This window comes from Tetrao urogallus (genome assembly GCF_951394365.1).
Source record: "Tetrao urogallus genome assembly, chromosome: 1".
In the NCBI taxonomy this organism is placed as follows: domain Eukaryota; kingdom Metazoa; phylum Chordata; class Aves; order Galliformes; family Phasianidae; genus Tetrao; species Tetrao urogallus.
Genome location: NC_136813.1, coordinates 137015528 through 137027812, shown reverse-complemented (window position 1 = coordinate 137027812; position 12285 = coordinate 137015528). Strand labels below are relative to the sequence as shown.

The 12285-nt window shown below is 45.8% G+C and overlaps 1 protein-coding gene across 3 annotated transcripts in view; it reads left to right on the top strand.

Annotated features, from left to right (window-relative positions):
- Window positions 1-1389: 1389 nt before the first annotated feature.
- Window positions 1390-12285, top strand: part of DGKI (diacylglycerol kinase iota) — a gene marked incomplete at both ends in the record, with an annotated part of 208683 nt that continues 197787 nt past the window's right edge. For 2 of the 3 annotated variants that reach the window (XM_079537635.1, XM_079537634.1), the window contains one exon: window positions 1556-1743. In XM_079537635.1, coding sequence (XP_079393761.1) covers window positions 1556-1743 — 188 coding nt within the window. Of the gene's footprint in view, window positions 1744-12285 lie in introns of all 3 variants that reach the window. The other variant, XM_079537633.1, reaches the window with a different exon arrangement.

The window sequence follows — 12285 nt, the reverse complement described above, 5'->3', positions numbered from 1 at the left end:
CCAGATCACAGCTCTGCCACAGGCGTAATTGCACAAGCAGGGCTTTCCCTCCCTGGCCTCAGATTCCCCCATAATTGCTCATATTCAGTAAAAAGGTATAGGAAGGAAGCAGCTTTAGCGTTTTCGTGCTGCAAATGAGTCATGCAAATTGCAGCAGTCGGAGGAAAGCCAGGTAATCCTGGAGCATGGTGTAATTGCAGTCATGTGGGCAAAACTGCTGCTGACAAGCAGGAGCCGCAGCGCGGTTTCTGCTGGGGAGGGAGCACGTGGGTGCGGAAGTCCACATGTGCTGTGGGACCTGGGGGTTCCTGAGGCATGGCCCATGTTGTTCCCCCCCCCATGGACAAGTGGCAGGCAGACTGTGCAGTGGTGGATGTGTGAAACTGATTTGGCACACAGTATTTCTGTTCATGCTGTGCCATTGCATGGCAGGCCAGGCTGGATGTGGCTCTGGACAGCTTGGTCTACTAGTTGGTGACTCTGCACATAGCATGAGGGTTGAAACTAGGTGATCACTGTGGTGCTTTCAACCCAGGCCATTCTATGGTTCTATGATTCTAGGATTGGCATCTGTTGCCTGATGCTGCTCATCTGGAGGCTTCAGAGCAGTATGGAGGAGGCAGGGATGGGCTCACAGAGCTCTCAGCTGCCTGCAGATCTCTGCATGCATCTCAGAGCGCGTTCAACACCTTTTTAACAGTTCTGGCTTCAGTTTTGCTTCACCTAAGCCACATTTTGCATTGCTTAACTGTGCTTTCTTCCTTAGTAACTGAAGGTATTCAGAAGTATGGGGGGAGAAAATGTATGGACAGACCGGGTGAAGCATGTGCAGATCGATCATACACGCACATGGATAGAATATCTCTTTGACAGCAAGCGAAACTGGAGCCATAGCACGAAGGTACATATCATCACTCTCCTTTACTGCCAGTGGGACAGGATGGTGGTGGCAGGTCAGAGAGGAGAAGCTGTCATTTGCTGGAGCTGAAGCAGAAGCTGTATGTACGGAATCATTCATGTTGAAAAACACTAAGAGCACCCAGTCCAACCTCCAGCCCACCCCCACCATGCCCTCTGGCCGCGTGGCTCGGTGCCGCACGCACATCAACTCCAGGTTATGCCACACAGCGACACACGAAGGCGCGGGCCGTTCCGATTCCAAGCGCAGCGGCGCGCACCGCCCGGTGCGGACGGACCGTGAGCGCTCGTGGATGGGGGTCCCGCGGGGCTCCCCTCGGGCAGGTCCGGGGGGTGGGCGTGGCTGGGCGTGGCGGCGGGGGCGTGGCCGGGAGCGGAGCAGCGATTGGTTGGCGGCCGACGGGGGCGTGGCGGGGGAGCGGCCGGCCGGGAGTTTCCCACAATGCCCCGCTGCAGTGCGGCCGCCGATGGATGCTGCGCGGCAGCGCTGCCATTTGCAGCCGCCGCGGCTCGCAACGCGTCCCGGGGCCCCGGCAGCGGTCGTCCCTCGGTCCCCGACGGCCCACAGCGCCTGCAGCCGCCGGCCACCCCCCGCCTGCCCCCTCCTTCCCCTTCGCGGCCCCTCTGCCCCGCCGCAATGAACCCCCCTGCAGCGGCCGGCGGGGAGGAGACGGGGGCTGCGGGCGGCGGCTGCCGGGGGGCCGAGGGCGGCGGGGAGGCGGTGGGTGCCGCCGGGGTCCCGGAGGAGCCGGGGCTGGCGGCGGCGGAGGAGTCGCTGGAGGAGAAGCTGCGGAACCTCACCTTCAGGAAGCAGGTGTCCTACAGGTGGGTGCCTCCCGCTCGGGCACGGGGAGGGAGTCGGAGTCCGCAGGCTGCGGACCTTCGGCTTTGCCCGAAAGCAGAAAGAGGCTCCGTGGCTCTGCAGCGCGTTGAACGGGCGGTCCCGCGGCTGCCGTCGGGCACGGAGTTACTCAGGGAGTCGGGAATCGGCTGCATAAAGGGAATAGAGCCGTCCCTATTTTTCGCTGTCCCCAACGAAAACGTGGCCGCCGGAGTGAGAAAACCCTTCAGCGCTGCTCCCGAGGGCGCTTTCCGGGAGTCCCACCCGTGTGGCAGAGACACGCGGGGCGGGCGGGCTCTGCACCCAGTGCCGCTGAGGTGCTGCGCTCCGAGGGCCGGGATCAGGTGTGCTGCGAGCTCGGGCATAGTGCTGCTTTCGTAACCAGGGGTATGTGTTCTGCTGCTCCGTGCTGGTCCTGGAGCTGTGGAGCCCAATAAATCTGTTCCCTCCTTGTGTGATGCACCTGAATGAACGGGTAGCTAACGGGGCTCCTCTGTTCCCACCTGGGATCTGATAGTAGCTGCGGGTGACAACTGCTGTCTGAGCAGCTTCATGCAGTGAAGTCCTGGGCTCTCTCTTCATTCTGGCTGCATTCCCCAGTGTGGGCCGGGGATGTGCTCTCTTAACCCAGGGGACAGAACATTCAGACATGTTATTTATTTTGCCTTTGCTCTTTCTTTAGTCTCTTCTAGCTGTAGGTAGGTAAGCAGAAAATTTCCCCCAACACACAGATATTTTTTTGATGTGTTCGCACTGTCAGCTTACATCTCAGATAGATTCATAATGGTTTGAGTCTCTGCATGTGGTAGGGCTTAAAAGTGAAGTAATTAAGCACTCTTCATAGCTGAAGTTTTATATAATCCTTCCGTATGTGTGAAGAGACTTCCACATAAGGCTGATGCTCTCACTGGCGAGCGTGAAGTTTGGGATGATTCATGCAAGACTCTATAAGGTGAGCGATGAGAAAAGGAAATCTCACCGGGCACATTAAGGGCATTACAGCAATAACTTCTTGGTGCTTCTGAATCTGTACCCTGGTGGTTTTTCAGGTGTATGCTATTTAGCTGAACCTGCCTCTGTTGCAGGTAGAGGCGGGCTCTGCAGGTGGGCTCCTGATGTTGTTGTTGATGGGGGCAGTTTTGCTAATGGGTTTGCTCTTGGTAGAGAAGGCTGGTGGTTTGCATTACGATTTGCAGGTGCTTCTACTCAAACATACGTTTTCACTTTTATTTCAGCAGTTTTGGCGTCTTCCCCACTTGAGGAAGGGGTTGTGGAGTCTTCTCTGGAGATATTCAAAGCAAGATGTTGTAAAGGTTTCACAATAAATGTGAAATAAATGTGAATAGGAGGGGATATTGGATTTCTCTTCTTCCTCTTGCCTCACCTCTCCTACAGCTAGGCAGGTTTACAACAATTCCCAAACCTTTACATATGAAAGTCTTTTCCTGAGCATCTCCTGATGCTTATTGCTCATTCTTTTGACTTAGGCTATGTGCAGGAAAGTAGATTTTCTTTACATCCCTGGGTTTTCACACTATTTTTATTTGTGAGCTGATTTTCCGTAAGTAATATGTGCTCTCATTTTTCCCTAAGGAGAATTATCGGAGTAGATGGAAGAATGGAAGACTTTCACACAGGACCTCCACTGAGCTCCCTATGCTACACATCCCACAGCCTCCTTAAATTAAATTGCTGCCATTATTTCTGCAAATTATGGTTTTGAAATACATTTGTAAGTGTAAATGACTGTATTACACACAGGAAAACGCATGCATGTTGGCACTGGACTCCCTCATCCACTAGTAAAGCAGAAATTATTCAAGGCTTCACAGTGGCTTTCCAACAGTTCATTTAGGAATCTCTGCGTAGATGCATTACATTAACATACTCCCATATATCTATATTTACACAAGCAGTCAAACACAATTGGAACTTGCTTGAAATAATACAGATATCTGAAAATGTATGTAAAAAGTCTGTTGGTGACACTTGAAGAAATGAAGTAGGTGGCTGAAAGAGAGGTCCAGGTATTGTTACCAGAGGAAAAAGGAAAACAGTGGAGGAGAAACTGTTAACAGTTCTGTGTTATTCACTGCCTATCATGCAAGTATAATTTACCTGAATTTGGCTTAAAGTATTATCTAATTTTTTTTTTTCCATTTTTGTTGATTAAGTGCAGATGTTTTATTGTGAAGTCAATCTGTTTAACTAATAATGTAGTTATCACATACGAATCTTGTGTACCAAAAGCATAAGTCAGAAAACAACGTATGGCACTGACCTGACTGCTGGTGTACAGTGCAGAAACAGCTGTGCTAAATATGTAATGAATTGGTGTGGTAAATGCTTACATTAGGTGTGCACGTTGCTCTTGTCAAGCCATAGTTTTGCCTGATTTAGAGGGAAAGCTCACTGTACGTCCTGCAGATGTGCTGCACGTGGAGCTCCATAGCCCCACTAATTTGCTGTGCTCCCAACCCATATGTACCCACCATGAACCCAGCGCTCACAAAGCTCTCAGTGCACGCCAAAAGCTTTTTACTCCTTCAAGAATAGATGTTTGTTCACCGTTTTCTTTCTACTGATGCACTGTAATTACACATACATTCACAGTGGGGATACACCACTTATCTGTGTTTCCACGTGAGCTAATGGCTTTAAAACGTGTCTGTTGGTGTGTGTTGCCAACACGCGTTACTGAAGTGGATCTCAGTTTGCAGCTGGAGCACCCACCTCTCCTTATGCACAGCACTGGAGTTGGACAGGGAAGGAGGGGGTGGTCCCAGTGTGCAGCTTGCAGTGAAGGGTATCTCACAGGGCTGTTCCCTGTGTGGCACAATGGAGGCACAATGGAGAGAAGTGGTTGCCCCCTTCAGCCTTGTGTACTTGATGAGGCCGACCTATTTGAGAGTTGGATGTTGACTTCAGAAAGCCAGCAGATAAGCAGCCGTTGGAGGGCTCCTTTTTACCCTGGAAATACGGAATTAAATGTATTAAAGACCCTTTGGCTTTTCTGTTTAGATATCTGAACCGTGGTGAAAAACATGTTCTTCTCATTAACTGATACACCTAAAGTCATGGCAAAGAAATTGGGAAATTACAGAATTGCAGGAGTTAGAAGGGATTTCAAGGGATCATCGAATCCAACCCCCTGCCTAAGTAGGTACCCTACTATAGGTTGTACAGGTAGGCATCCAGACAAGTTTGAATATTTCCATAGAAGAAAACCCCACGAGCTCTCTGGGAATTGTAAATAAGGGTGGGGGGAGAGGGGAAGTAAATCAAATGTGCACCCTGCCAAAGAGGAATACTCTCTGCACACTGACTGGCTCTTGTTTATCTCCTCTGTTTCTAGACCCAGATGAATATTTCCTGGGTGTTTTGATGCAAAACCAGTAGGTAGTATTTTCTTCCTTCTAATTTTCTTTCATTGTTTTTGTCATTGCAAAGTTCTGTGAAGAGCACCATCATCTGCGTTAGCTAAAGTAGGCATGAATTGAACTTTCTTCAAAATAATTTTTGAAATAACGAGAAATTCAGGTTTTACCAAGAAGGAGCTCAGTAAGAATATTTCCACAATAAAAGGCTACAGAAAACTACGGGGGGAAAAAAAATACAGAGAGAGCTATGGGTTATAAAGCTCCATCCTACAGGTTTCCTGTAGGTGTTTGTAGCTCTAAAAAATTAATCTGAGAAATAATCTTCTTGTTTTAATTGTTTAAGCTTGAAGAAATAGTAAAAGATGTAAAAAAACAGACAAGAGCAACAAAAAGCTAAAGGAAAACAAGCCCAAACCATAAATAATGCAGATGGCTTTTAATTTCTTAATAATTATTATTTGGAAATCCAGGGAATCTTGCTTAGTGGCATGGGAAATAAAAACAAAGTTGTAAGTTTAAAGTTTTAATGGCCCTCTTGTGAGAGCTCAAGTAGCGTTTGGCAAATGTTTGTCACTGGGGAATAGTTTATCTTGAGAAATGTGATCTCACTTTGACCAAGCAGAGGAATCCCGCTTGACGTAGTGTGGCAGGCGTTAGGGCTCTTGTCTGTATATGGCTCAACCCCCCAACCAGAGGCCATTAGGATTCCGTGTGCTCTGTTTGCCCGTGGTGGCTCTGCTGAGCCAGAGACATCGAGTTTCACTTTGAGTAATGGAAGGGACTGGAGGCGGTGGCCATGCCCAGTGCTTCTCACCAAGCAAAACTGCTTGAGGCCAGCCCTGTGAGCTCCCCCCATGGTCAGCGGGTAGGTCTGCTGAGAGCCCTTCTGCTCTCTCCTGCACCATCAGCAGTGTATGGTTGGTTGTTTTGGCACCGAGGGTTTGGAGTGATAATTAGAGTGGGTTTTGTTCCTGCATTTGAAGGAGAGAAGTTGTGGCAGAGAAATTCTGGGAAGATCCCCAGTTAAACAACTTCATCACTGCTGATGTGCTTAGATAAGACAGAGAATGTGAGTACTTGGGATTTCAGATGAGTCCTTGGACAGAAATAGAAACTTAAGGATCGGTGACATCCTTGTTTTTTGCTTCATTTGTTTACAGACATGATAATGATCGTAGAGCTCACATCACTTCTCGGCAAATATTAAACAGAGACAGGATGGTAGAGGTGTCTCCTATTACTAAGACTTAATTACTTTATGAAATGACAGCATTTACTAGTGTGCTGTGAAACGTTATAAATAATTAAAGCTGACTGACATTTGTAAAAATGAAAACATTCAACACAATTCGTTGATCTTTTGATTGTGTTGATTTCTTACACTTGGGTTTCTTTGAATCTTAATACGTCCTGTTTCCATGAATTAGTGAGGTTGTTCCCCATGAAGATGATGGATGAGTTTTTTATCTTCTATCAAATGTCAAGAAAATAATTTTCATTCTCTGGCCTAATCTTGCAAAATCTGCTTGCACCTTCTTTGTTAGAGTTTCGGGTATTTACTGTGCAGGGTTGGTACCACCCACGCTCATAACAATGACTCAATTTACTTTGTCTCCCAAAACATCCATCACCGCTTTATCGCTTTCTCCCAAAGCACATCACATTTCTAGGTACATGAAGGGGCCTTCATAAAGCTGTCTTTCATACCCCAAAGCTTTGAGGAAAGAAATGGAAGCTCTGTGTTGTAACAAATGCAGGAAAGACTAGCATATCTCTGAAACAAGACTAATACCACAGGAAGAAATGGCTTACATTTAGAATTTGCTATGGACTTGGAGATAAAGCTTCAAGGCTGGCCATCAATGTCTCTAGGCCACACGAAGTAAAAGGATTGTCTCTTTGCCTCTGCTGTTCTCCCCTTCCTTATGAAGTTAGCAGTACTTTGCAAAAGACGCTTAATGGCTGATCACTGCACTGCAGTGGCTTTATGCATGTGCACAGAAGTGGATAAATGCACACAGGATTTGCAAGGGGGAAAGCCCACGAGTGCAGCATGAAGCTGTTGTGTGGACTCAGACCTGTACGCTCAGATGGCTGCTCAGAGAGGGACTCTTACGGATGGAAAATGTTATCAGGTAATAAGTGCTGAATCAGTTGCCACGTAAGTTCAATGAGGTGGAAAGACACTGTTGTCCTAGCTAATCCTTTGGAATAAATGAGCAGGTAGGCAGTTCTTCTCACTGGGGTCGATCACGGGGCTGATGAAATGCTTTGCTCGATGCTTCTCCAGGCTTTTGGCAGTTTTTTATTAGGCACAGTTGGCAGTTTGGCCACGATACTGGGGAGGTGCTACATATGTGCAGTGCTGTTTGTGTTATTCTGCTTTGCAGCCTGGACATGTAACATTGGCAATTAGCCGAAGGATTTTCCAGATATTAAGGAAAAGAGAGAGGGTAGGGAAAGAAGAGAGCTGCTAAGGGAGGCTTGCAGCATTGTGATCACTGCTGGCTTGAGAAAATCCTATGAGGAAGTTCACCATTGAATAAAATGGGGAGGAGAGAGAAAAGTCCATTTTTATATGTCCAAATTTTTATTTATCCTTTGTAAATAGAAGACACGTGAACTCAATTGTGTATATGAAAGAAAGTGTAAGAGTGCATTGAGAGCAGCTTTTGTGTATGCATATACATAAGTATCTACGGAGTCCATAGGTGCCTTCATGTCAGCTGTGGAAGTACATAGGAACAGAGTCATAGAATCACAGAATGGCCTGGGTTGAAAAGGACCACAAAGATCATTTAGTTTCAACCCTCTGCTGTGTGCAGGGTCACCAACCACCAGCCCAGGCTGCCCAGAGCCACATCCAGCCTGGCCTTGAATGCCTCCAGGGATGGGGCATCCACAGCCTCCTTGGGCAACCTGTTCCAGTGCGTCACTGCTCTCTGTGTGAAAAACTTCCTCTTAATATCTAACCTAAACTTCCTGTCTTACTTTAAGACATTCTCCCTTGTCCTATCACTATCCACCCTCATAAAGGGCTGCAGATGCAGAAGAGTTGCTTGCCCATTGTATTGTGTCTCCATTTTTCAATGTGTATTTACAAATAGTCAGGTTCTGCACTGTCTTTTTTTAGGTGGACATGATCACTTATGGATTACAGCCTTATGGATAGAGGAAAAAGAGGTAAAGCAAGATACAGCGACTCACTGACTCCCTCAGGATGGCATGTGCTGTCTGTGGGCCAGTTAACCCTAGCTCTAAGAGCAAGCCTCCCCTAGTTTGAATGGAGAAGGGGAGGGGAGAAGAGAAGCAAAATAGCAGCTTTTAAGAAAACCCAAAATTTGGGGAACAGAGGACATTCTGTACATTAATGCTGTAATTTGAACTTGTTAGCAACTACTGTATTCCCAAGTTTTGCCTCTGAATTATTTGTGTATGGAGCAAGTGGGACTGTTCATTTTCAAAGAACTACAGTAGCCTAAGTAGTGCCACAGGGCACTAACTGCTTGTCTTGAATTTCTTTATGCCTCCAACAAACTTAATGAAATGGCTCAGCTGAAAGGTAGATAAGGGTTTGGGGATGAAGGGAAAGATGCATTCATTTGTTCTAATGGTCACTAATGACTATGTCGGTACAGGGCTTGGCCAGTATTTGCACTAGGACTGACTGTGATACTTTCCCTGTACTCTACTGTTTTTTGAGGAAACCTGATGGTCTGGAATACTGACACTAGAAAAAGGCTTGGTAATGAGATCCCACACCTTTCAGTTCTGGACTTCACTGCAAGTGCAGCTCTGAACAGCACTTCCAGACTCTTCTTCTGATTAACAAAGCTTAGCTGCCTACAAAAATTACCATTCCTAATGGGAAACTGCTTGCTATCATCTGGTTTGTCTGCACTTTGAGGGCTACTGGTTTCCAATTCCTTCTAGAAGGTTTTCCAGATCACTGGCCCTACATACTTCCTAACACTAATCCCCATTGTAGCAGACACATGGCTATGTATTTAGGGAGAATGGAGGTGTCTAATTGAGGCATATACTAACTTTCTGCATCACTGCGCCTTCTGTGTTCTTTTGTGGATGAACACTGGGGCATGAATAGATGCAGGATGTTACTTTCTCAGGCTGTCAATGAAGAGGCATAAGCCATCAGCAATGAGTTTACTCACTGGGATCAGAGAATTGTGCTGCTCGGTGCCCTGTAGGCTCAGCTAGACTGTAGATTCATTGCAGAGATGTTTAAGATTGATGGCTTAAGTTGTTTGGCAGTATCCAAGAGCCCTTGGTGGAGAGATGTGAGCTACTTGATTGTTCTGGGACTTGGAGGGAGGTGTTTTGGCTGGAGAAGAGATGTTAGTTTGTCTAGCAGGGAAAGTAGGCAAATAGCTTGTTTTGCTTTATATTACTGTCTTCAGATGGATTAAAAATCCTTCATTTTTCCCTCTCCATTACTAAATTATGTGTTTAATATGCATAGCTCTAACCAGACGTACTTTAGATCTATAATACAAAAGTGTTTGGTGTATGACCCAACACTTTACAAGTGAAGAAAAAGAAAGTCTCATATTTAATATAAACACTTGCAAAAAAATACTGTGCTTATGTATTGCTCATCTTATATTCATAATTTATTCCAAATGTTTCTGAGCTTGACTTCTCTTAAAAATAAACAGCAAAACTCCTAATAGCCAGATGATATGCCTTCTAAGCTGTATGACTCATCAGGAAAGTTGACCCACTGGGGAACATTTTCCAAGTGGGGCAGGGATTAAAGTTCAATTACACAGATTCATCAAAGACGATGAGCTGGACAACTTAGAATCCCTCTGTGCTCTGAAACCGCTCCCTGGTGCTGTGAAATATGCTGGAGAGGGGACTGTCTGTGCTCTGTGAGAGGTGCCATGGGGTTTCAGGGCATCAGAGGAGAGGGTGAGGAAGCGAAATGGCTTTGAAGCCTGTTAGCATTAAAAGATGATGAGAAAATACCTTCCTGTCATCACTTTATTTCATTAGGTTGCTAATGAGTTTCCTCTAGGGATGGTAATGGGGAGTTCTTATGCTTTTATCCAATTAGTGAATGATCCCAGGAGTATCTCCTTTTGTTGTGAAAACACATTGAGTTTCATTCCAACCAGAGCACTGCATCCTTCAGGTTCTCTGAAGGCAATGAAATGCCGTACGTAGGTGCACACTAGGCTAGGTCCTTGGGTATTAATTGCTGATGTTAGCCTGATTTATGGTTTCAAGATGATGCCCTGGAGGGCAACGGACTCTCCTGTGGAACAAGTGAAATGCCAGAGATTTGAATAAAGTTTCATTATGAGTTTTGAGGTTATTTGTAAGTTGAGACACTGAGACAACTTGCATGTCAAAAACCCATGTAGGCAGGAAATAAAAGTGCCTTTGATGCTACTGCCTTAAGGGATATCCAGTACCAGTGTGCTGTCAGCTGCTTGTACTCTTAGGATCCTTGCTGCCGGTTCTGCAGTGTGCTCCAAGTCCCAGCCTGATTTAAAATGACATTGAAGAAGGAATTAGATTCACTACCCATGCATGTTTGGTTGCGGGTGGCCTTCCATTAGCTGAGAGGAACATAAGCTATTCTTCATTCTTCATTTTACCTCTGCAGGTAGCCAGCAGTTACAAGTGTCACTTCTGCAAGGCAGTATATTTTGCTTTGGAGCACGTCATTTCTCATTGTATCAGTGTTATTCTTGACCACTTTTCTGGCATTAGAATTCTTGGATTTCTTCAGTGTTTCTGATCTGCTCCCTCTCCCTTCTCATTTTGTAGCTTGCCTTTTCTGCCCTATCTTCCTTGCAGCATGTTTCTGCCTTTTTCCCAATTCCTGCCAATACACTGGTGCTTTGTGTGGGTTTATGTATCTGCGTGGTGCATGGTGCAATGAACAAAGAACATGCAGCGACAGAAATACTGTATTTCATGTTCTAGAAGGTTAGGCTTAAATTATTCAGTTTGCTCCAAGAGGTTTTTTCCCCATCTGTCATGGCCGGTGTGAGCTTCAAAGTCTGGTGCTGCATCTTTGATGCCTTACTGTCAAGATTCTCATAATAAGCTCCTTCCTTTCTCCCTTTCCATTTGCAATACTGGCATTTCTCAAGCTCTGGTGTGGAAGAGTATGTTGTAGTGGTTGTGAAGTAGCTACATACGTCTTTAAAGTGCAATTGAATGTAAAGGTAGAGGCAGTTCTTGGGCTTCTGAGTCACTGTAATGCAAATCTATAGCAAAAAGAAGGATGAATCTTTTGCCATCTTCATCTCTTCATGTTTTAGAATTTGAAGGAATGCTGAAAAGCGCTCAGCAGACCTTGTTGAGAAAAAATAGTGGAGAGAATTCATAGTGCCTTGAATACAGGGTAGTGTTCTGATACTTGGGTGGGCTCTTTTGGCCTTGTGAATCTTGATTCGTTGTTTGCTGTTCAAGTTGGAAAAATGTTTTTTTCATTACATTAAGTCTGATGTGGACTATATCATCATTTTACAAATACACTATGATCTTGGTTAAGCAGCAAGATGATTGAGTGTTGGGTTATTTGGTCTCTGAGCTGTCAGCTCTTGTTCTCTCTTCTTTAAGTGGATGGCAGGGGAGATGACTGATGGCTGTGATGCTGGGGCAATTACAAATTGGACTGAGATGATGATAGCAGTCGAGATGCCCCTTCACAAAGCTTGTCTGCCATGTTTAGAAACAGCCAACTAGATGGGATTCAGACATGTGAGCTAGCAGTGGCAGTTCTGTCCTATAACATATCCTTACCTATCAAACCTTAATCCAGCTGAAAGGGAGGAAAGCTAGCCATTAGCAGGGATTGCTGTTGGCAGAGTGGGCTGGAGGTTTTGGGAGTAGCACAGCTTTGCATGTTTTCCCTGTGACAAAACATCTTCTGATCTCTCCCAGAAAATAAGTTTCTTGCAGACCCCTGTCTTGCCCTTCTTGGGAATGTGATGACCATCAACAGAAACCAAATATGGCCTTTAGAAGCATTGTATGCACTCACTCAATTGTATAGGCAGATTCAAGCTGGAAGTGCTCTGGGAAATGCTTTCCAGGTCAGTATGGATGGAGAGAGTCCTCCCATTAATGAACATGTCTTAGAAGAATCACAGAATTGTCGGGGTTGGA